Raw genomic sequence first — 23,395 nt, 5'->3', positions numbered from 1 at the left:
CACCGCCGAGGATGCCATGTGCCCAGAAGCCTCTGAATTTGTTTCAGGGGGACCGCTTGAAATATTCCAGGCAGTTCAACACTGACTGAGCCCGTTCTGTAGTCAGTCGCGCCGTAATGGAGACAGAGTTGAGTTCCATACCAAGAAAGAGGATGCTCTGCACAGGGGAGAGCTTGCTCTTTTCCCGGTTGACCTGTGGTCCCAATCGATCTAGGTGCCGAAGCACTCATAGCCGCGGGAAGTGGGGTCGCCCCTGGCGTCGAGCGAAAAGAAAAACTGAAACAGTGTGAAAGATAAATAAAGGCAGCGACTATTTGCACCAGGTCCGCCCACCAATATGTGATTGGAATAGAGAATATGTAAGAACGACTTAATTTTGAACAATGACTGCAGTGGCGTAAGGTGTAAAGTCTGTATAGTGTGACACAGGAGGCCGGGGTTCTAATCAAACTCTCGCATTTGTTTTCAATAAAAAAATTATTCATAAAGTTTAGGGTAAAGTAACATTATTTGCCACTATTTATAAGTATCAGTAGCATCTAACAACTATTTCTACTTAATCCAAAGAAAATACAGCTATTTTTGTTTAGAGTAAAAAGCATTGCTGCCTTGGGCAGGCTATTTGTAACATTACTCCGTGTAAATAGACACTCCGTAAATGAAATGTTTTATCAAAAATAAATATACAAAGTAATACATTTTATTAATGCACTAATATCCATTGAAAACATTAATAACGTCACTGCTTTTGCTTTAATAACGTTACTGTTACAATGACAACGCAAGTGTCTTATGACGTCACGGCGTTAGTGAAGATCAAGTGTAATGAGTGGTCTTGTCCAAATGGCGCAAAAACGAATTTCAGATTTTTTTACCTCATGCAGGACTTCAGCAGCGTAAACCCAGAAAGAAATGCCACTTTCGGAGTTTTGCATGCAGGCCAGCAGAAATGTAAGACAGTTATTTCTTGATTTGAGATTGTGGCTAGGTCTACAGGCAGAATATGTAATGTTACGGGTTGATTTCTGTGCTGTTGCCGTGCAGCATGCAGTTGTGTTTAATCGCGTGACCGGTTTGCCCATGGTTTTTGTTTGGGTGGTTAAGCTGCCGCCGCGCAGCTAGTTTTCGTACAACAGATTGTGCTTTGGCTATAGGCATACATATAACATACATGCGTTTATATGTTTGTTTTTATGCTGCATCCTATAATCACACTGGGATCTTCTTCATTCTCGGCAGCAACTAATTTTTCCTCCGTTATTTATTAACATTAAACTTAAGCGGCTCGCCCATGGCAGTCATAAAAAAAATCACAGCACCCCCTGCTCAAAATACGTTCCCGCGGCTATGGAAGCACTAGGTCCCTGTGTGTACATAACAGATCTCGCGAGTGTGTCAAATGAGCAAGTCGTCGAGATAGTTTAGTACCCGCACACTTCTCTCCCTGAGGGGAGTGAGGGCGGCTTCCACGATCTTCGTGAAGACTCGTGGGGACAGGGACAGACCGAAAGGGAGGACTCTGTACTAATATGCCCGACCCTCGAAAGCGATACGTAGGAACGGGCGATGACGAGGGAGAATTGAGACATGAAAGTAAGTGTCCTTCAGGTCGATTGCCATGAACCAATCTTGACATCTGATAGATGCCACGATGCGCTTCTGCGTGAACATCCTGAACGGCAGATCTAGCAACCCCCTTTTTGGGGACGATGAAGTACGGGCTGTAAAACCCGTTGAACATCTCGGCTAGAGGGACGAGCACGATCGCTTCCTCTCCAGAGGGGTGGCGACCTCGGCCCGAAGCACGGGAGCATCCTTGCCTCTGACTGAGGTTGAGAGGATGCCCCAAAACTTGGGCGGGCGTCTGGGGAGTTGGACCCTGTAGCCGAGACGGAGCGTATCCCGTAGTCACCGTGACGGTTTGGGAAACTCTTGTCAGGCTCCCAGGCACCGAGACAGGCTAGGGGTACGTTCTGTTTCATCGACCTCCCAGGGGGTGGTTCGATGGCTGGCAGTGCCAGATCCCTCGCCGTGGGGTGGCCCCCAGAGAGGAGATCGGCTCTGCTGTTTTACCTGCCTGGCGATGATGTAGCACAATGCTCCGTCGATTGAGAGTGCTTAGGCTGCTGATTATCCTCGACATTGGGTCTCGCTGTGACGCAACGTCGAGTTGCCGAACACCGTCGTGTAGAGGGTGAGAGCGGCTGTGATAAACACCCAGAGAGAGAGAAAAACTCTTAGAAGTGGGCTGTTGGGACGGGGCAGGAACCGTCCCGGATCGACTAACCAGCGATGGAATGGCTGGGGTCGGGCCCGAAGGTATTCTCGATCTCCCTGGGGTCTTCCCATGAGGGCCGCTTCGGCTTCTGCTGCAGCTGCTGATGGGGTGGTGGTCTCCTCTTTGATGTCTTCTTCCGGGGGGCCGCCTGCGTGGGGGGCGCCGAAATCAGAAGGCGTTTCCAGGGCTGGGACCAGGGTCCAGGGCTGCTGGGAAGCAGACTGTGCACGGGATATCGACGGCCAGAGGGCGGCCGAATCGCGGCGGGGCAGGATATGCTTGTATCCTCTGTCTGCTTCTTTACTGTCGAGAACTGCGGCTCGAAAGTATCACCAAACTTTCTCAATATTACTCATCTGTGCAAGGTTCAGCCAGAGGTGTCTCTCCTGGACCACAAGTGCCCGACCCAGGGCCCGCGCGGTCACCTTGGTCACCCGTAGAGCGAGGTCGGTGATGGCGCGGAGTTCCTGCATAAGCGCTGGGTCGGTCTTACCCTCGTGGAGCTCTCTCAATGCCTTGGCCTGATGGACCTGCAGGATGGCCATAGCGTGGAGAGAGGGGACAGCTTGGCCCGCAGCAGAGTAAGCTCTCGACACCTAAGATGCCGAAAAACCTACATGCTTTGGACGGGAGTCTAGGTCGAGCCCCTGGGGGACATCGACCTATCCTCTAGCTGCCCCACCATCGACGGAAGAAAGGGCGATGGAACTAGTTGACGTGCACGCGCCGAAAGGGGGCGTTCCAGGTCATACTAAGTTCCTCATGCACTTCCGGAAAAACATGGCACTGAGGGCGAGTGCAGCTTGGAGCCGCTCTCAAACCCGAGGTACCATGTATCCAGTCGCGAGCGTTGGCAGAGGTAGTACGGTGCGCTGCAACCCAATGCCGGCGGCCCGGGAAAGCATGGCTGACATTTCGACGTCCGCTTCTTCCTGGGCTCGACCCCCCGAGGGAGTCGTCGGAGTCCGATGCCAGTAAGTCACCCTCCGATGCTGCAACGGACATCTAATCATCACGCACCATTTCCGAATACGTGGTTGAGGAACGAGATGTTGGGACCGTCTCATGGGGAATGGTCAGACGAGCGAGACGAGGTGCGAACGGTCCGTGAGCCGGTGGCTGACGGATTAGCGCTCACAGTAATCCTCATATCACCCTCGCTGCTCACCGTAGCCACTGCCATCACGGAACGGGAAGCAGACGAGGTGGTGGCTGAGTCCCGTGGGAACACAGCCACCCGTAACGCAACGTCTGAATCGTCAACCGACCGCAGTGCAGGCAGGACGTATCCACAAGGGCTGCCCCAGCATACTGGAAGCAGACCTCGTGTCCGTCCCCCTCCTCGATGAGTGTGTTGCACCCACGAGAACAGCGGGGCATGCCACGCTGGAGAAATTTGCTCTCTTAGAGAAAAAACTCGAACACTTCTGGAACCGCAGAGATGCCCAGGGGAAGTCGCCGCAGGAAGGGACAGTCCGCTGCACCACGTCGTAGAACCGGCAGTCTGTGTTGCTAAATAGTAGCGAAGGTCTGCAATTCATGAGCGAAGGCTCCGAAAAACAAAAGGAGAATGAATGAGGCACGCCGTCTCCCTTTTATACCCGGATATCTGGGGGCGGAGTCCGGCATTCAAATTTCATTCGCCAATTTCATTGGCCTTTTATAAGTAGTCGGAAGCGATTGGTTCTCAAGGACGAACCCCATCTGTCGGCTCGACACAACGTCGAGAGACCGACAGAAAGGGAACTTCAAAATGTGCATAAACCCAGGGTGGAAACCTGGCTACATTATAACACTGAGGCGTTCATCCTTTGCTGGGCCGCTTTAAAAATGGGGGCATAAATTAACAGTATACCCACTTCTCCAGGCACCACTACACCACTGCAAACAAAAAGTGCTTATCTTTCAGTCATCTCTGGTTTTGCTTCAAGCTAAAATAACCCCAAGTAGTATTCATTTTTTTCTGGAACAATTCTCTGCCGTTGATGTATGCTTTTGAGCTGATGAAGTAAGCCTTTTTCCCTTCATTGCGAGCTTTTTGCACATGAGGCCAGAGTAGTGCACGGGACTCTTTTTCTTCTTTTGTCAGGTCTTCTCCGAAGCGTAGTTTGCGTTCTGTGAGGTAGTCGCTATTCTTTGCACTTTTCCAGATGGAATCTCTCGCGCAGCGCCCAACATCGGCCTGCCCAGTCTGTGAGCTGCATCCACTGCCTCACTCATCTTTGCTGCAAGCTCAGGTACCACTCCCTTTCATATCTCTGTCACCTTGACCTTGACATTTTCAGTTTCCGTTTCTGGAACACTCTATAGTTGTAGACACCACCTGCGTTTATAGTGCTCTGCTTTAACGACTCTGTTTTCCAACTGTGATATGACTGTCATGACTGCGCTTGTACAGAGGATGCAGAGACTCAAGTGCGGGTAAAAATGGAAGGTTTTATTGAAAAGTCCAATACGATAATGCACCAAGAAATAATAAACAGTCCTCCAGACACCACCGAACCAGTCCAAAGAAACCACGGCAGTCCAAAGAAACCCCGCGGAAGGAGAGCATGAAGCGAGGAGAAACCTCGACCCAAAGATTCTTCAGAGATGACCACTGGTGGTGAGATGCCTGGTAGAGGAGAGCCAGAAGAGAAGGCCACTTGGTGGTGAGATGAGGGGGTGAAATCCGCCGAGAGGTCTGGGACACCAACAAACTAAGGAGCGGTACACACGAAAACTAATAGCAACGAGACAATGCACTGGAGACAAAAGAAATCAAATGGGAATAACTAGGACAACTGTTCAGGAACGAAGACTAGGAACTAAGGATGAATACAAGAAACTAGAAACTAAGACTAGATAGCAAATACTGAGGTAGTCAGGAGAACAGCTGAGAACATAGAAACTTACAACACATGCGTCGTCGGCGCAATCTTCGCAGCCACCTGAGTGAAAGGAATTAGTGGGTGTGGCTTGCGTTTTTCACTGTGAATTAATTGGATGTGTAAAAACAGCTGTTGCTTTGATTTTGAAATGAAACTGGCAGCAGACTGACAGTTGAAGGGGAGGAGTTAACTAATTCCAAGTCGTCTAATTTAGTCTAAGTTTAGAATGTATGATGTTCAGGATTACAACCGAAAACATTTTTTATATAAATATAGTATAGTCTGAAAATGTTAATGTGTTTATTGGACTAATAATAGAATGAAAAAAAAGAGTGGGGAATGAGAATCTATGTGTGTAAAGCATAGTGTCTTTGAAGGGAGGGCTGTGTGTGAATAATAAATAATGGCTGGGTCTGTGTGCTCACTGCTGAATGAATTAAACATGAAGCCATCACTTACAAACCCACAGGTATGTTCTCTCTTTCCCTGTATTTTATATATCCATAAATATTATCAGATGTAAACCAATGAACCTGCACATGAAAAATAAAGGCCAATGCAGATCACCTTTTTCAACTAATACAGCACATTTCCTTTATTCAAATGACACAAACCACACGCAAACTCTCAAAGAGTGATAGTTTGAATTTACTATTTCGCTGTTTCGAGTCTAAATGAACAACCTCCTGCTGGTTGGTCACCTGCACGGTATCTTATGTCAGGCTAGTGGAATTTGAGCTGTCAAAGGCCGGAGGCTGGTATATATGCTCCTATCAGGTCCTCAATGTGTGTAAGTGATAATGTGCCATTTCTTTTCACAAATGGAGCCTTACACAACCGTTTGAAGAGGACTGAGAAACAGAATGCAGATAAAATGACTCTCAGATAAACTGGGCTATTTCCTTTTTTCTTTCTAAAAACGACTATAACAGGTGCTCCCATCCACGTTATCTACTCCTCGAGGGCCCCCACTGATAGGCGAATAATTCTAGATAATTTACTGGAACCTATCTCCTGACAGGTGTACTATTAGGCTACACATCTTTCTCAGTTCCGCAGATCGAGTTTCAAATAGGATTCCCTAGGTAAAGATGGTTAAGTGGCGTTGATGTCATTGCATGGAAGTGAGTTGGAGCACACTGCTGGGCACAGTGGTGACACCAGTAACCAGCGCTACTGAAGACAATAGGAAGACACTCAGGGAGTTTCAGCTTGGAATTCTGGCGGAACTGGATCACTACTGGAGCTGTTTGGGATGTCGCATCAGACGGGTATTCATGGTAAGCAAAATTTGCCAATGAACTCATTCTAGTGTATGAATAGAAAGCTTGAAAATGTTTAATTGGTACTTTTATATGAATACACATCTGGCTTGGAAATAAATGTTTGGCTTATAACCTGTAACATTAGACAATATGATTTTCTTGTATAAAAATCTAAAGACAAAAAAAGTAATTATTAAGAAATAAAACTTTTCAAAAATATTTTTGGAAAGTACTGTTGAAACAAACGATACAAATTCTAATAGTTTCCATTACAAATACCTTTTTGAGCCATCAGCTGTTTACCATTAATTTTATTGTAATAAATTCCTATGTCCTATGTTTTAGGCCTTATTCCAGTCGAATTTAATGGTTTTCTTTTGGTTCCCTTCCATCAGATCCCAACACTAGTAAAGACAGAGTCCTTTAAAACCAGTAATTCCATTAGAATTTTTGCGATGGTTTTTATTGTATTTTTCTGAAGGTATATTTTAGCTATGCTTGATTTGTGGTTTTGAGTGAACTAAATTTGGTTATGGTTCATCGGAGAGGCTTATTGAAAGATAATAGTAGGATTTTTTTTATGTGAATGATGATGGGAGGTAATTTAAGCTTATGGGCGGAAGCGCCGCTCCTCATCCATCTCACCTGCACCTACATCATTTATGAGTCCTGATGCCTGGTTACCATGGCGAGGCCAAGAATAAGGCACAGGCCACAGGATGGAAGTCATGTAAAATAATCTTTGTTTCATTCGTGCATGTGCTTATGCTCTCTTGTAAAAATGAATGCAATCTATCATATGATATGTATCATTTGTAATATTCTAGAATCTATATGCCTTGTCAGGTCAAGTTTATTTCTATAGGGCTTTTCACAGTTTGCATTGCTGCAAGGCAGCTGTAAAGAAGACATGTGTCAATAAATACAGTACAATAATATAAATACAATATGTAATAATAGTTAAAAAGAAATGAAAAGGGTTTACTATGAAAATTTATCTTTGTTTATTCACGATGACTAAAGAAAGGCTAACACTATAGATAATTCTGTATTTCTTTATGATGATGATTCTGTATTTCTGATGTACACCTCTCTGTTGCAAACAGCAACTGTCGATTTGAAGGATTTTCTTGTCAAGGCAAGAAAGGGAGCTGTCAGGCTAATGAAGATAGTGATCAAGAGTGGTGAGTTCTGTATGTAAACTGTATTGTTTATTTAGGTACATTACGTTCAGTATTTCAATGCCCACATGGTGGTTTTGACAACCAGAAAATACTTGTTGTCCAATTGCTTTGTCATTTAAAACCTAACATAGTTGTTTTGGTTCAATAAGTTGCTTGGACAGAGTGTTTTGCCACTTGCTCTCATACAATGAAATAAAATAAAGTGAACGGTGAAGATAAACCCGACGTGGAATGTTATATATGCAGTGTGTGACAGCAGCTTCACGGCTCTGTGCTGTTTTTGGAAACACACTGATATCGCAGCATTTATCTGGGGTCAGGGTGTGTGTTATGAGGTGTGTATGTGTGTGTATGTGTGTGTATCTGTGTGTATCTGTCTGTGTGTGTTTTAGAGCAGTTGGTGTTAGGGGCATATCGAGAGGTGTCTCAGAGCTGGGATCAGGACTATGACGCATGTGTCTTGCCCATGCTGGACACTCTAGAACCCTGTTATATACTTTACCGTCTCGACTCACAGAACCAGCAGGGCTACGAGTGGCTCTTTATCTCCTGGTCACCAGACCAATCGCCAGTGAGTAAAAACACGAGATAAAGTCAAATGTGTACAAACTCTCGCCCTCACACTTTCACTGTTACACATGGTAATTAGTTAGTATATTAATATAAATGTTTCCTTTTAGCTCCCTAAATGTAACATATTCTGACAATAGCTATACATTCTGCATCACACAGGTGAGGTTAAAGATGGTGTATGCTGCTACCCGAGCCACGCTTAAGAAAGAGTTTGGTGGAAATCACCTTAAAGATGAACTGTTTGGAACAGTCAAGGTAGGAGACATATTAATATGGAGGTTGCCAGGATTTCATAATATAATATGTCTTTCTGACATTTGCCCCACAATCCTACCTGTTTTACATGAATTTTAATAGTAACCCAACTCAAATTTAAGTCATTGAAATGCCTTGCTAAAGTGGTGTGATACACTTTTTCCCTATTCTGTCCTGCAGGAAGACATCTGTTTCCAAGGTTACTTACAGCACCTATCCTCCTCCAGCCCCGCCTCTCTCACTACTGCAGAGCAACAGCTTCATCAGATTAAAATAACAGAGGTGAGCAAGATCACAAATGTGATTTTTATGTGCAATCAGTAGTAAAAAATATCATATGTAATAGAGTAAAATGTAACTGAAATATTTTTCCTGATGATGCACCTGACAGGATAAAGTTGCACGGGTGAGTTTCTAATGATGCATTTCAAGGGGATTTTATTTTAAACTCATTTGTAACGTTTGTAAATTTCTGTTTAGGATGAGCGAAGACAAGTTGCCCCCGCAAGTGGACGAGCAAAGGTAGCTTCAACTCATCCTGACAATGAAATTAGAAATATTAATGCAAATTTTCTTGGAAAAACAAATGGGTCTACAAAAATCCAGTAAAAATCAAATTGATTGAAAACAGCATTGTAAACTAATAGAGAGTGGATTAATAGACTTTGTAATCTGATTTAAGTTGTCCCAAAAACAATTAAAGGCCTGAATGAAGGGTGTTTGAAGTACAGTATATTTTATGTAAACTTTTAAAATCACAAAGAAATATTTATGTTAATTCAGTTATTGATGTAAAGTTCAAACTCATTTCTAACATTTAAAGTAAAAAATTGTATTGTACATTAAATTTTCTAAACTACAAAGATTGATGTGATTGTGATTATTATTACAGATGTCTGTTCTTTATCTTCTATTTATCTATTGATTTCAGTGTTTTTGTCTTACAATAATAACAAATCCTTGCGGTTCTATTAAATGTGTTTCTGATACAGACAGAGATCAGAGTGGAGGGTAAAAATCCGACTTTGCAGGGTTTGGCATTTCCATTACAAGAGGAGGCTAAACATGCTTTACAACAACTTAAACATAAACGCACCAATTACCTTCAACTAGTAAGTCAGAAAAACATAGATGAGCACACAAAGGTTTAATCAAAATGTATTTCTTTTAAAGTTAATAAGGTAAATGTTTAGACTGCCACATACTATTAACAGTATGACTGTATTAATCCACACACGAAGCATTGCCTTTTTTTACTGTGTGGTCTTCAGAGGCTGGACACTGAAAGAGAGACGATTGAGCTAGTCCACACTACTCCAACAGAAACAAGAGAGCTGCCAAGTAGAATCCCCACTGATTGCCCACGATACCACTTCTTTGTGTACAAACATGCCCGTCAAGGACAGGCAACGGAAGCAATCGGTCAGTATAGATCGTAAGGAGATGCTGATTGCAGTTTTATCCTAGTCCTCTAGATGACACTGTAGAAATATTTTCTCTATAAAGCTAATGTGTGTTGTTTTTGTGGTTTGGGTTTAAATAAATGGAGCAGTTTTCATCTACTCTATGCCTGGGTATAGCTGCAGCATCAAAGAAAGGATGTTGTACTCGAGCTGTAAGAATCGACTGCTGGATGAGGTAGAGAGAGACTATCACATAGAGATCGCCAAAAAGGTAATAACAATGAAATACACCATTTAAAGGGACAGTTCACTTAAAAATGAAAATTCTGACATCATTTACTGTCCCTTTAACTTAAAATTAAGCTAAAATATATGAAATTTTTTGGCAGATGCTTTTATCTAAAGCAATTTACAGTGCATTCAGGTATACATTTTTAAGACTTAAAATGTGGATTTGTCAAGGTCAACATTTAACAATGTTACTCAAGTTATTACAAGAAAGATTATTATAAATTTTGGTTTTGTTCATAGTGAGGTAGCACCCACTGACATTGACCAGTGTCAGTGACATAATGCTCATTTGCAACCCCTGTTACCCATTGTGGTATACATTTTTATTATTTTTTTTCATTCATAAAAATATTTAATATTATTTTTACACAGTAAGCCAAAATTTTCAACTTACAGCTATACCTGTATAAACAGAAAATAATAATATTTAGTCGATCAGGAATGAATAAACCTCTCTGATGGACAATCACCTCATTAAACTGACCTCTTTTACACTCTAAAAATGCTTGGTTGTTTCAACTCATGGCTGGGAAAATACGAACAAACCTCAACTCTAGTAAAATGAACCTTACATTGTCCTTATTTGACCCAACCATGAGCTAAAACAACCCAACATTTTTTAGAGGTGTAGCAGAAAACAATGTTCAAGAGTTTCAGGCCTTCTATTTGTGGAGTGTGTGATTTCACTTCTGTTGTTGATATCTGTGCAGATGGAGATTGATAGCGGAGAGGGGCTGACAGATGATTTCCTGTATGAAGAGGTGTACCCAAAGCAACATGCTCTCAAACAAGCCTTCACCAAGCCAAAGGGCCCTACAGGGAAACGAGGGAATAAACGTCTGATCAGAGGAGCAGGAGACAACGATGACAGCTAGAATGACAAAATGACATCTGATACATAATGTTTCATTTCACTCTCAATGCTCTCTTTAATATATGATCTCTCCGTTTGTTTTTGTTTTTGTTTACTTTTGATTTCAACTAGTTTCTCTTTCATTCCTTAGAAACATGGTTTTCAAAAGCCACACGTGCAGGTTGTTGGATGATTTTTATGTAATAGTTTAAATAAAATACACCAATCTACCCTGTAAATTTCCTTTTTGTCGAACTTTGTGCGAGAACGGACCAGTTCGATGAGTTAGCCCAGTACGTTATGTTATGTTATTAACTGTTCAACATTTTCAAGGATTAGCCTCAACATGCGTTTACCTCGAAGACACCTTCACAAACGCTACCTCCCAATGCTCTCTCTCTCTCTCTCTCTCTCTCTGAGTGCATTTAGCTGGCACAGAGGTCAATTTCAGCGACTGTTTCAGCATTCCTGGAAAGCTCTTACTGGGAAAATCATCCGCAGCTGAAACCGGCCGGGGCGCTTTGTCAAACGGGATACGACAGACAGCCAATGGACGCGCAGAGAGCGCAGTTCTGCGAATGAGGCCGCGAGCGCCGAGATGTAGCGCACTTCTTGGAATGAGATTCCTAGAATGCTCGTCTATTTATGAAACCCAGACGTGCGGCAAAGGCGTTTCTCGTTGCTCTTGTTTTAGGAGAATAATAGTCCGGCAAGCCAAACAACCAAATACGACTCACTCTTTGTTAGATTACATGTACTGAGTCGTTTTTCTCCTGTGTCGCGTGACTTTACACGAAGGGTTCGTGCGGGTTAGACAACATGAGGGATTAGGCTGCAAATTCAAAATGTTTAGGCATTGACGAGACATTCACTGTTTGCGGTCGGTTTGTTGCCATTGCTGCAACAATGTCTTTGACATTAAACTTTAAACAGGCTTTGACACTAACCTGGATTTACAATCGTGTGAATAGATCCTGTTCGAGATTTTCAAACAGTGCACACTGAGATATCTGTTGGTGAAGGGAAGTGACAATTTTATGCCGGGAAAGGTAAGACATGTCCTATTTAATGCAAAACCCGTTCATTCTTTACCCTATATATAGGCTAAATCAACGTTTTTTAGTTTCTTTGAAACTGCGTAGATCCACAGTGAAAGTCGCCAGACGTGCTTGATGGGTTCACCCATAAGATTAGTTGTACAAAATTATGAATATCTTACATATTAATAGTTAATTCCTTATTTGCTCTCGTTTAACACACCCTGTTATGATAGTTTGGTTTAATCCACTAAAATAATCCACTTCCAATTCTTGTTGCTGATGTGTCCAAATAACATTCTGTGTTATCATGTGTGTTTTTTAAGGATGCAACGTTTTTATGTAATTATTGCGCGAAATTTACCGTTTAACATTCATTATTCGGTTTCAAACCTATTAAATAGTTTGGACATTTACTGTTTCGAGCTAAAAACAAAACAAATATGTGCTATATGCATATTACAAATTTTAAAATAGTTTTAATGCATTTAATGCACTAAATTCACTCAACCAAACAAACTGCAAGTAACTCGGAACACAAGACCTTTTGAGGAGTTCTTCTCTTATACTTTTAAATAGAATATTTTTTTCCTTTTAGTCAATTAAAATCTAAATGCTTGTTCTATGTTCATGGCAAATTGCTTTTAAACTGTAAATAATTATGTGCCCTAAGTCATGTTTTACATTACTTTAAATCATTTAAAACTTTCATTTTAAGTTTTACAAAATGCAACCATATTTTATTTTAATTTAGTTTAATTTAAATTCAAGTCACTTGTAAATTTGATTTACGTTTTTGAGTTAGGGTTATGTTTTTATAATGTGCTTAATCAGAAAAATGTTCTCTATTAGGCCTACTTTTTATTACCCTGCTGTTTTGCCTAAAGTTTGCCTTTTATATGGAGTAAATTTTATTGAGTACACTTTATAGTTCAGACACTTCACTATCTGGTTTGACCCTTCTTTGAGTTTAGTTAAATTTACAAATTCTAGAAGATAGACAGAAAGCACAGCAGTATTTTGTTAACCTTTGAACTTTCAGCTGGACTGTCTCACCTCAGGGAGCGCATAACATGTTGAAAGTGTTGCTTAATTACATATAATTGCAAAAAATTATTCTCAAGAATCTCTTTCTTCTATAGCACGGCTCTGTTGCCAGGGCCACCTTCAGGAAGGGTTGCTAAGAAGACAAGTACTCAGAATGAGAGGGATGAATCAGAAGTTCATCAAAGCCAACGACCCGTTCACTACACTATTCCTCCAACATGTCTCTACCATGGGCTACTGCTGAGGATTTGTGCTTCATAACCACTACGTTTCAGCACCTACACAACTCAGGTATACCTTTTGACTAGTCTTAAAAAGGCCTACTTTGTTATGAAAACACATGAAAGATTAATATTCAGCTTTAACCTATAAATTAAATCATGTTTTTTAGTAAAACTTTTCATACACGAACCTGGTATGCAATCTTGCATTTACAAATATCAATTTAAAAATGTGCTTTTAAAAAAAACACATTTTGTTTGCTAGATTTATGTACAATTTCACCATATGCACTATTTAAGACCATAGTCACTAGTATTTACACACCAATTATTATTTTATAAATAATGTTTTAAATCTAAAGTATACATGTTAAAATATGAAATGAATAAGCATGTGCAAGTATACCTTTAATGTGAACCTGAACTGGAAAATGTATGCTCTATCATGACGAGATACCAAGATTAAGGCTGCTTTGATGTTGCATTTCATTTACACAAAACTAAAGCTGTGTCAGAAATGCTTTTGAGACTATAGGTGGATGTGGATCAGAGCAGAAACAAAGGAGTCTATGCAGCATTACACAGAATTTTTGAGCTGGCACAGTTCAGCTTTTACTCGGGTGTGTTGACAGACAACGACATGTCAAAGAACAGTTTATTTAGTCTGTTACACACAATGGTGTCACTTCAGGATGGATAATTAATCAGTAATTGTCATCAACAACTCCCTTTTCATTTGAACAATGGTTAGAGCTTTTGAGATATCTTGCTATGAACAAATCATATTCATAGTCTCAGGGCATCATTTCTCAGGGGATCTTTTTTTGTGACAACATGAAGTCATATTCTGGGTTATAGAAATGTCCAAGATTATATCATGTGCTAGTAATTTTTTTACACTGTAAGTTTATTGCTTACATATACAGCTCTGGAAAAAGTTAAGCCACCAACTTTTGCCTTTACTCATCATTTCTACATTTACGGCAGCCATTCTTATGTCCAGTGCAATTCCAACAAAAGCACACCTTAGGAGTGGCATACTCTCATAAAAAACAGAGCACACATGAAAGCTATGATGTAGTTTTTTTAATGTAGTTAAAACATTTGCAGTTTGTATTCAAGCTCTGAAAACATTGCATCATTTTTTGTTATTTTAACTAATGTGTCCAGTTTTCATTTTCTGCAAATAAAAACAATATTTTTATTTGGAATTTGGGAGAAACATTGTCAGTAGTTTACAGAACGCAACAAAAATTATTGTTTTACATAAACTCACCTGTAAATAAAAAAATGTTGCTTGTGTAGCTTTAATTGTTATACATGCAATGCCATGCTGAGTGTTTTTATTTTATTATGTATCATAAAATAACCTTTATAAATGTCATTATAATAAATAGATCTTTTATTTTGTAGGATGGTACTGGGGTGGCATTACAGCCAGTGAGGCGAGAGATGCCCTCAGTAGTGCGTCAGAAGGGACTTTTCTTGTGCGTGACAGTAGCCATCCACTCTTCCTCTTCACCCTCTCAGTAAAGACTTTAAGAGGCCCGACCAACGTCCGGATAGAATATGACAGTGGTCGTTTTCGCCTTGATTCCAACTTCACAGCTCGACCTTGCCTACTGTCCTTTCCTTCTATTCCTAGTCTTCTGCAGCATTATGTGTGCACCAGTCAAGGGGAAAAGGGGGAGAGAAAAGCAGAAGAACATCACGTGGTGTCAAAGGACAATGCCGTTCTGCTTAAACTAAGAAAACCTCTCCACAGGCCTCAGGCCTTCCCAACGTTACAGCACCTTACACGTCTTACAATAAACAGACACACTCATTGCCACACACAGCTGCCATTGCCACGTCCACTGTTGCTTTATTTGCAAGAGTATGCCTTTCAGGTCTGAAGACACTTGAGGAGAACATTGTGCCATTAAACGGGGTAATTCTTTGCAAAATGTTCGATGATTTGCCCATTTTGGAATAATGTTAATGTTGCTTGCCCTGCAGAATTGTAGGTCATGTTATAATTGTCAGATGAAAATCTGCATTCCAGATTAAAACATTTCCAATGAATCAAAGACAATTCAAAATACAGGATTGCTTATACATTTTGTTTTAAAAAATGTTTTATATGTCTCTTTTGAGTAAACCGAAATGTTTCTATATGTTTTTGTGTTTCCTAGTATTTACGGACCTCCGACTTTACATGAATAGATAGCGCTATCAACAAAACCTTGAAAAATGTTTTAACAACACAAAGTATTCACAAGTGAAGTATTCCTGAAAAGTATTCTGACAACACAGCTGGATGTCTTTAAAGTACTTCTCTAAGCAAGCCTGTCATTATTTTCATTTCAAACACTCAGTTGTGTAAAATCATCACATTATAAAATATTTCACTTCAAATTGGATTATATATAAATTATAGCTATAAAACTGACTTAAAAAAATGTGTTATATATCGTAGTTGCAACTTCAAAATGTAGTTTAACCATTTACAGCGCTTCAAAGCTGTCTGATTTTATTTTGTAAAAGTTTATCATCTAGAGTGAAAAGTGAATTTACTATGATACCAGTTTGCCACAGAAATGCTACAGAGAAGCACTAGCATTGAGCAAGAAAATATGGGCTTGGTCAGACTATAGAATATGTTACAAGTTATGCAATTTCTCCAGAGAATTCACAAACATGCACATCATTTGCTTCAGCACATAATGACAAACAGGATTACAAACAGACAAGTGTCTTTAATTTCAGTAATTATACATTAATACAGACATTCAATGACTAATGCACAACACAAAGAAAATCACACGTATAATAAAATAAAACAAAATAATTAGTCAACAGAATTATGCTGGAAATTTACTTTTAAAAGGTTTAATATTGAAGTACACATTGCCATCAATTTTTAGAATTTACATTTCTATGGGCGTTGTAATCTCTTATATTCTATTATTATCCGTTTGCCTTTATAATTTACACACTAATTCTGCTTTTAAATAAAATATGAATATAAAAACACATGTTAAATAGAAATGCAAATGTTATTAAAAATAACATTTTAATTATTCAGTTATTATAAAAACATTACTGTACAAAAATCTTCACTTACCTTTTCCAAAATCTATGTATGTTGTACCTGTACATTTCTTAACCTTTTGTTTAGTTTCATTCATGGCGAGTCTTTATTGGGTATTAGACAAAATTCACTTACAGTAAAACTTGATTCAACACATACCTTTAGTCGACTTAAAAATATTTCATATGTCTTAATAAAACTAAATTAGGCCTTTTAGTGTTTACCAGTACAAGTCAGATTAAACAGCTCCTTATGAAAAGGAAATAATTGTATCCATTTTCTATACAGTATGTATGAAGTCAATATTTTATGACATTATCACTATGAACAGCGAAGACTCAAAAAGAGAGAAAGAGAACAAGAAAGATCTTGATATGTTATCAATAATGGCATATCAAGGCTTGGCACACATTTTGTCTCTAAGATATTTTGCTTTATAGCAGGCTAAGTGGTGTACAGTTCACACCAACATCATTCCAGGAAATCTTTAATGGGTTGTTTTTTTAACGTTGATACGAGTTTCCCACATCATTAAACGGCTAAAATGTCAGTACTATTATTTTGCATTTAGACATTATTTGTTTTTACAAAAATTCCATACTGATCAGTTCATCTATAAATAAACAATCCCTTTGTATGTGAAACTCTGGACCACATTTCGATAAATAATAAAACTTATTTGTTGGTGCATAATATATTACAAGTGTACACGTGTGCATATTACAAGTTACAAGTGTATATTTTTGCTCATTTATTCAACAATTGAATGCTAGTTCACTGTCATGTTGTTCTGAATCTATTTGAATGTTTTTCACCAACAAACACCAACTATTGATTTTCTCAAGAATAAATAGGCCAGTCTTTTCCAAACAATGACACTTAATAAGATTTCAAAGTAAAAAAAGGATTTTATCAAAGCAAGGAACTAACAGTAGTAATGTCATATGAGTAGGCCTACTAGTAAGTCAGAGAGGATCAAGCAAAAATAAATTTGAAAAATAAAATGTATATAGCTATTTAAATTATATAGAGTATAAATTTAAATTTACATAGGCCTACATGTATATAGGCCTACATTTACTTGGAACTGTTTATTTGGTAAGTGGAATTTTTAATTGCTGAACTTGTTTTTTAGATTGCCTTGCTTCCAGGCCCTACGCATAAAGTTGCCCAACGTGTTTATCAGGTGCCGATGAATATAATAAAAACCCATAATATCCTGCAAATTAAAATACCATATTAAAAATCAACAACTATATTAAACTACCCCACCTATAATACAACTCTCTCATCTCTCTTAACAAACAATGAGTATGTCTTTGAATATAAAGACTGGAAGTGATTCATATTGATCTGGCATTTCAGTATTTGGAGCATTTTAGTTCTTTAATACAAGATGTACTTCAAATTAAATTTGTATATAGTACAGCTAACTAGGGTTGGGAATCGTTTCAAGTATCCGATTCCTATTCCTTTCGATTCCGATCCGATTCCTAGCCTTTCGATTCCGATTCCAAATTGGAATTGATTTTCGATTCCCAACCCTACAGCTAACTTATTCCTTAGCTTATATCCAAGAGCACAACCAATACATCACTCTCAGAACAATTCACATTCTGTTCCTTTCAGCTTGCTGTTAGCTCCCAAGACAATTTTTTGAATTCTCCCTCATTTGTATATATTACACATATAGGTATATAAAGTACATATTTATGAATATTGCATTATTAACGTCTACAGCGCTCCGTACTCCGACTTTTATTTTGAAAATGGAATCGTGCGTCAGGTGGGGCTGCAGTTTTTTTCTCATAAGGTTGCGCATTTCACGTTGCATATTTATGACAATATGGCGGAAACAGAGGAGCCGTAAGTGATATTTTATACAAACTGAATCAAAAATCCCCCGTAACAGTGCTTGTAGTTCAATCAACAGGACGCAAGGACTTTAACTTGCGGCTAGATGAGTATGAATGAACCTTCTTTTATTCTCTCTTTTTAGGGAGAAGAAAAGAAGGCGAATAGAGGAGCTGAATGAGAAGTTAGTGAAATGAAAGATGATTATTTAAATGCAGCCAGCAGGTTTGGGAGGTGTTAAAATCCGCTTGATTTTTAATGCAAATACTGTTCAGATATTGATTATGAACAGCTCACCTCACACATACAAAATAAACCAGTAGCTAAAAGTTAGGTGAACGCTTGCCAAACCTCCAAGCACTGCGTGCCAGGACTATGTTCTTTCATAGCAATGTAAAATACCAATTTGTAATTTGTTTTGTCATTATGAAGCCTACTTAAAATCAGCCAAGTTTAATTACTGATTTTACCACACTCATTCAAGCACATTAGGGTTTTTTGTATTATATTGTAAATGTTGAATTGTATATGTACATGTTTGTTTGTTTGTTTGTATATATATATATATATATATGTATATATGTGTTTGTGTGTATATGTAACTGATAAGTAAGGTGAAATTGTGTAATAAATATATATTTTTATTTGTTTATACACAGTATGGTTGTGGATGGTGGAAGTGTGGATCAAGGTGACTGGCAGGGAAGATGGGACCACGTCAAAAGGTTTTTAGAGAGGACTGGACCATTTACTCATCCTGATTTTGAACCCAGCACAGAGGTATGAAAAACACGGTTAAAACGTGTGAACTCTTCGGTTGTTTTTCACCTGTTGTTGTCTTCATAAACTGTTCTCATCCTTTTCAGTCACTTCAGTTTTTATTGGACACATGCAAAATTCTGGTTATTGGAGCTGGTGGACTTGGATGTGAGCTGCTTAAAGATCTGGTACGGTCCTTGTTGCGCTGTAACATCCATTTCTAATCATCTTATGCCTCTGTAGTGTCAAAGAGGCTATTATCTAATAGATGGGCATTTGCGTCGACTTTAGAAATTTCACATCTAATCCTCCTAGGATTCATTTTACTGTCAAGCTCATGTATGGTCCAATTTTATCCCCAAGGCCTTGTCAGGTTTTCGACACATTCATGTTGTGGACATGGACACCATCGATGTTTCCAACCTCAACAGACAGTTTCTCTTTAGGTTAGTTAGTCATTAATCTAAAATGGATGATTGGAGAAGCTGGTTGACTTCCATTGTTTTTGTTTTACTTATGTAATCTGCTCCCTGTTGTTTCTGCAGACCTAAAGATGTGGGTCGACCAAAGGCAGAGGTTGCAGCAGACTTCATAAACCGCAGAATTACAGGATGCAATGTTGTCCCGTATCCCACCATACAAATTCTGCTAAACTTAGCCTAAACTTGTGCTGATCTTCTAGTCTTATCTCAGTAATTAATACTGTAATAGTTTTGCCGGGGCACTTTAAATTTTAAGGATGAAATTCCTTGTTGAAATGTAACTATATTTTTGATAGTACGTATTATATAGAATATTTTAGTATTGTGTTCGATTCATGCCAAAATAATGTTTCCTTAATTAGCATAACAGACATTTTAAGAAAATTCAAGACTTGGATGAGAGATTTTATAAGCGTAATTACAACCTACAACCTTACTTTCTCATAAAATATGGACACATATGTAAATAGCTTATGCTAATCTAACACCTTGTATAACATGTAACAGATTGTTTCTTATTGCTGCTTAGAATTTCACATAGTAGTCTGTGGTCTGGATTCCGTTGTTGCCAGAAGATGGATGAATGGCATGCTGGTATGTGTTTAGTGTCTTGTATATCAACAACATCTTGGAGTTCTGCATATATCATAAGGGTTTCTATAGTTTAAGCATGTTGGTCTTTTGGGTGTCAGCTATCTCTGCTGGTCTATGAGGATGGTGTTCTGGACCCCAGCTCCATCGTTCCTCTAATAGATGGCGGTACAGAAGGTTTTAAGGGCAATGCACGAGTCATTCTTCCAGGAATGACGGCTTGTATAGACTGCACCCTGGAGCTGTACCCCCCGCAGGTCTGAAGAACATACTGGGCTCTTATATTTAAAATATACAATTTAAAGCGGTTTTATTTTAAATGTGCATTCACATCTATATGTTAAACTTAAAAAAAAGTTATTTTTGTTTCCTGTTTAGATAAACTTTCCAATGTGCACTATAGCATCTATGCCACGGTTACCTGAACATTGTGTCGAGTACGTCCGCATGCTGCTATGGCCCAAAGACAAGCCTTTTGGAGGTACAATGTGACTGCACAGTACCTGCATCGCACTGAATCTACAACATTTATCGAAAGCAGATGGTGATGGGCTGTATTTAACATTTTTTAAATATTATCTTCAAGATGGTGTGGCCCTTGATGGCGACGATCCGCAGCACATCCAGTGGGTGTACCAGAAATCTCTGGAGAGAGCGGCAGAGTTCAACATCACGGGGGTGACTTACAGACTCACCCAGGGTAAGTGAGAGAGGCCTGGACATTGGTTATTTCATTACATGTCTTATTACATGACACTACATGTCTCAAACAGTTTTGATCTAAGTTATGAAGAGGTGACAAAGCATTAAAACAGAAAGTGTGTAGGTATATGAACAATAAACAAAACGTTGGTTTATTAAATGGTCTTTGCTACAAGCCTTACTTACTGTTGCTTATACTAGAGCACTCTACAGACAAGTTAATAGTTTGGCTTGTTATTTTCAGAAACTTGTTTCATGATTACTGTATTTGTATTTTAGGGGTTGTAAAGAGAATAATTCCTGCTGTGGCTTCTACAAATGCTGTTATTGCTGGTAAGCTGCCAAGCCAAATGCTCACTGATCTTAACAAGCCTTTTTTTACATTTTGACATTTGAGATATAACTGGACATTTCTTGCACAATACAGCTGCTTGCTCCACAGAAGTTTTCAAAATTGCCACAAGGTAAGTCTAAATGCCATGTTTCACAGAAAAGAACATGGAATTTATTTTCCATAGTTCCCGTGATTTATATACCGTTTATTGCTGCTAAATAGTGCCTACGTTCCCTTGAACAACTACCTGGTGTTCAATGATGTTGACGGGCTGTACACATACACCTTTGAGGCTGAGAGAAAGGTCAGTGATTTTGAACCCATCTGTTATAGTGGGGTTTAGCTAGATACTTGGAAGGAAAGATTACCCAAAAATATGCATTTTAGCATTATTTAGTCATCTTCATGTAGTTTTGAAAGCTGTATGCCTGTCTCTGGGTACTGTAAAATACAATGAAAGGTAAAGGGGTTCCAAACAACAGTGGGTTATTGACTCAAATGGACAAAAACGATATGTGTTTGTGTTCTGTTGAAGCCAATTAGCTAAAATGGCATGATAAATAGCTTGTAATTTAATTATATAATTAGCTTTTTTGATTTCTGAATATTCCGTTTGGTTTATATGTTTCCACATGATGCATGTGTAGGAGAATTGTTTAGCCTGCAGTCAGGTGCCACAGGACCTGCAGTTTTCACCTTCTGCTAAACTACAGGAGGTTCTGGATTACTTAACTGAGAGCGCATCGCTGTAAGTCACAATGTTCTGCCATGTTCAAATCTGGTTCCAAAACATAATGCTTTATATTATCTATGAAAAATTATTTAAACATTCTTATCTGTATTCCAAAACTGTGGATGTTATTGTGTTCATTTGTGTTTATTAATGCAATATCTGTATTTGTTATGTTTATAACTCTGAATTAATCTTTTTGTTTATTCTAGCCAAATGAAATCACCTGCTATCACTACAACTTTGGATGGAAAAAACAAAACTCTTTATTTACAGGTTAAAAGTGTTTTCCAACATTTATTTACAAGTGTAGTCATAAATGATTATGCTTTGGTTCTCATTTTCGTGGATGAGTATAGAATTCAACATTTATTGCATATACTCTTGTGGGGTTTATTTTCAGACTGTAGCATCCATTGAGGAGAGAACGCGACCAAATCTAAGCAAAACACTGAAAGGTAACTGAAAGACTTCTGTGATAATAGCATGTGATTGAGCTTTAAGCATGTTGTTTAAAAAAAATTATCTTTTTTGCATTTATAGAGCTTGGACTAGTGGATGGCCAAGAGCTAGCAGTGGCTGATGTTACCACTCCCCAGACAGTGCTCTTCAAGCTGAACTTCGTCGCATAAGACAAACGCTTCATTCACATTGACAATTAGAAGTGGTTATTGCAGTAGTTATCAAAATTATGCACTCTTAGAAATGTGGTCCGTAAATGTCATGTTTCTGTATGCCCTTGGTGACATCGCAAGCACATGCTCGCCTTAGTTATTGATGTTATTTAGTGTTTTTTTGGTCAACCCTGTCCATCTGTAATAGGCCCTCAGACTCTCGTTTTATTGTTTTGCACTGCTATAGTCCTGGATAAAAGCATTTTGGTGGATTTTGTGTCGTTTTTTTAACTGCATATTGTTTATGTATTTATTTTGTTATAGTGCAAATGCCCTTTGACAGTTTCTTGATCAGTGTTGTAGAAAAAGAATAATGTTTGAATTAAAAATGGTATGTTATTTTAAACAAGTATGAAATCATATTTTAATGTCCACTCGTTATTTAAAGGGATAGTTCACCAAAAATAAAAATCTGTCTTTTGTTAAAGGGATACTTCACCCAAAACTGAAAATTCTGTCACCATTTAAAGGTCCAGTGTGCAATTTTTGGGATGATCTATTGATAGAAATACAATAGAATATAGCTATGTCTTCAGAGGTGTATAAAGAGCTTGCACAATAAAACGCTGTTTTTATTACTTTAGAATAAGCTATTTCTGTCTACATACACACAATCTGTCTGGTTATAAACATTCTTCTAAATATCTTTCTCTGTGTTAGAAAGAAATTTATACAGATTTGAAACAACTCTTTATCTGGTTACAAATTTCGTACACGTCATACACTAACATAGGTATTTTTTAAAGTTGATATGAAATTTGTTGTATTTTATATTAACGTATTTAGTTACAAGTTAGTCATCTAATTGTTTTATACAATACTGGTTATAATTTTAAATCAGTTACATAAAAAGGAAGATTGGGCTGCTGATTGAAATATGAAAAGTAACTGATTATTCCTAACTAATTCCTAGTCTGTG

General features: G+C 38.8%; 3 protein-coding genes across 6 annotated transcripts; all 3 read left to right on the top strand.

The window, feature by feature from the left end:
- The first annotated feature begins 6,285 nt into the window (after positions 1-6,285).
- twf2b (twinfilin actin-binding protein 2b) lies at positions 6,286-11,190 on the top strand. Of its 2 annotated transcripts, XM_057361995.1 has the most exons (11): positions 6,286-6,428; positions 7,520-7,597; positions 7,990-8,168; positions 8,330-8,425; positions 8,606-8,707; positions 8,817-8,831; positions 8,906-8,947; positions 9,418-9,537; positions 9,697-9,847; positions 9,978-10,099; positions 10,830-11,190. In XM_057361995.1, the coding sequence occupies exons 1-11, from the start codon at positions 6,404-6,406 to the stop codon at positions 10,992-10,994; spliced, it is 1,095 nt and encodes a 364-aa protein (XP_057217978.1). In that variant the 5' UTR covers positions 6,286-6,403; the 3' UTR covers positions 10,995-11,190. The 2 variants fall into 2 exon arrangements, with proteins under 2 accessions (XP_057217978.1, XP_057217979.1); XM_057361996.1 differs by lacking the exon at positions 8,817-8,831.
- A 1,718-nt stretch (positions 11,191-12,908) lies between these two features.
- On the top strand, positions 12,909-15,594 carry cishb (cytokine inducible SH2-containing protein b). Its single transcript, XM_057362766.1, is given in 4 exon segments — positions 12,909-12,913; positions 13,152-13,290; positions 13,293-13,347; positions 14,691-15,594. Coding segments are annotated over 4 exon segments (681 nt in total). The 3' UTR covers positions 15,173-15,594.
- A 2,540-nt stretch (positions 15,595-18,134) lies between these two features.
- uba3 (ubiquitin-like modifier activating enzyme 3) lies at positions 18,135-23,054 on the top strand. 3 transcript variants are annotated; one of them, XM_057362000.1, is made up of 18 exons: positions 18,146-18,216; positions 18,350-18,388; positions 18,864-18,984; positions 19,071-19,151; positions 19,327-19,409; positions 19,509-19,589; positions 19,816-19,859; positions 19,975-20,039; positions 20,138-20,293; positions 20,415-20,517; positions 20,623-20,736; positions 21,018-21,071; positions 21,166-21,202; positions 21,295-21,376; positions 21,720-21,820; positions 22,015-22,078; positions 22,206-22,260; positions 22,346-23,054. In XM_057362000.1, exons 1-18 carry the CDS (start codon positions 18,197-18,199, stop codon positions 22,432-22,434), a joined length of 1,389 nt encoding a protein of 462 aa, XP_057217983.1. In that variant the 5' UTR covers positions 18,146-18,196; the 3' UTR covers positions 22,435-23,054. The 3 variants fall into 3 exon arrangements, with proteins under 3 accessions (XP_057217984.1, XP_057217983.1, XP_057217982.1); XM_057362001.1 differs by lacking the exon at positions 18,350-18,388 and having other exon boundaries at positions 18,135-18,216; XM_057361999.1 differs by lacking the exon at positions 18,146-18,216 and having other exon boundaries at positions 18,321-18,388.
- The last annotated feature ends 341 nt before the right edge of the window (positions 23,055-23,395 follow it).

Source organism: Triplophysa rosa, linkage group LG20, assembly GCF_024868665.1.
Source record: "Triplophysa rosa linkage group LG20, Trosa_1v2, whole genome shotgun sequence".
NCBI lineage: Eukaryota > Metazoa > Chordata > Actinopteri > Cypriniformes > Nemacheilidae > Triplophysa > Triplophysa rosa.
This window is presented reverse-complemented; position numbering and strand designations above follow the sequence as displayed.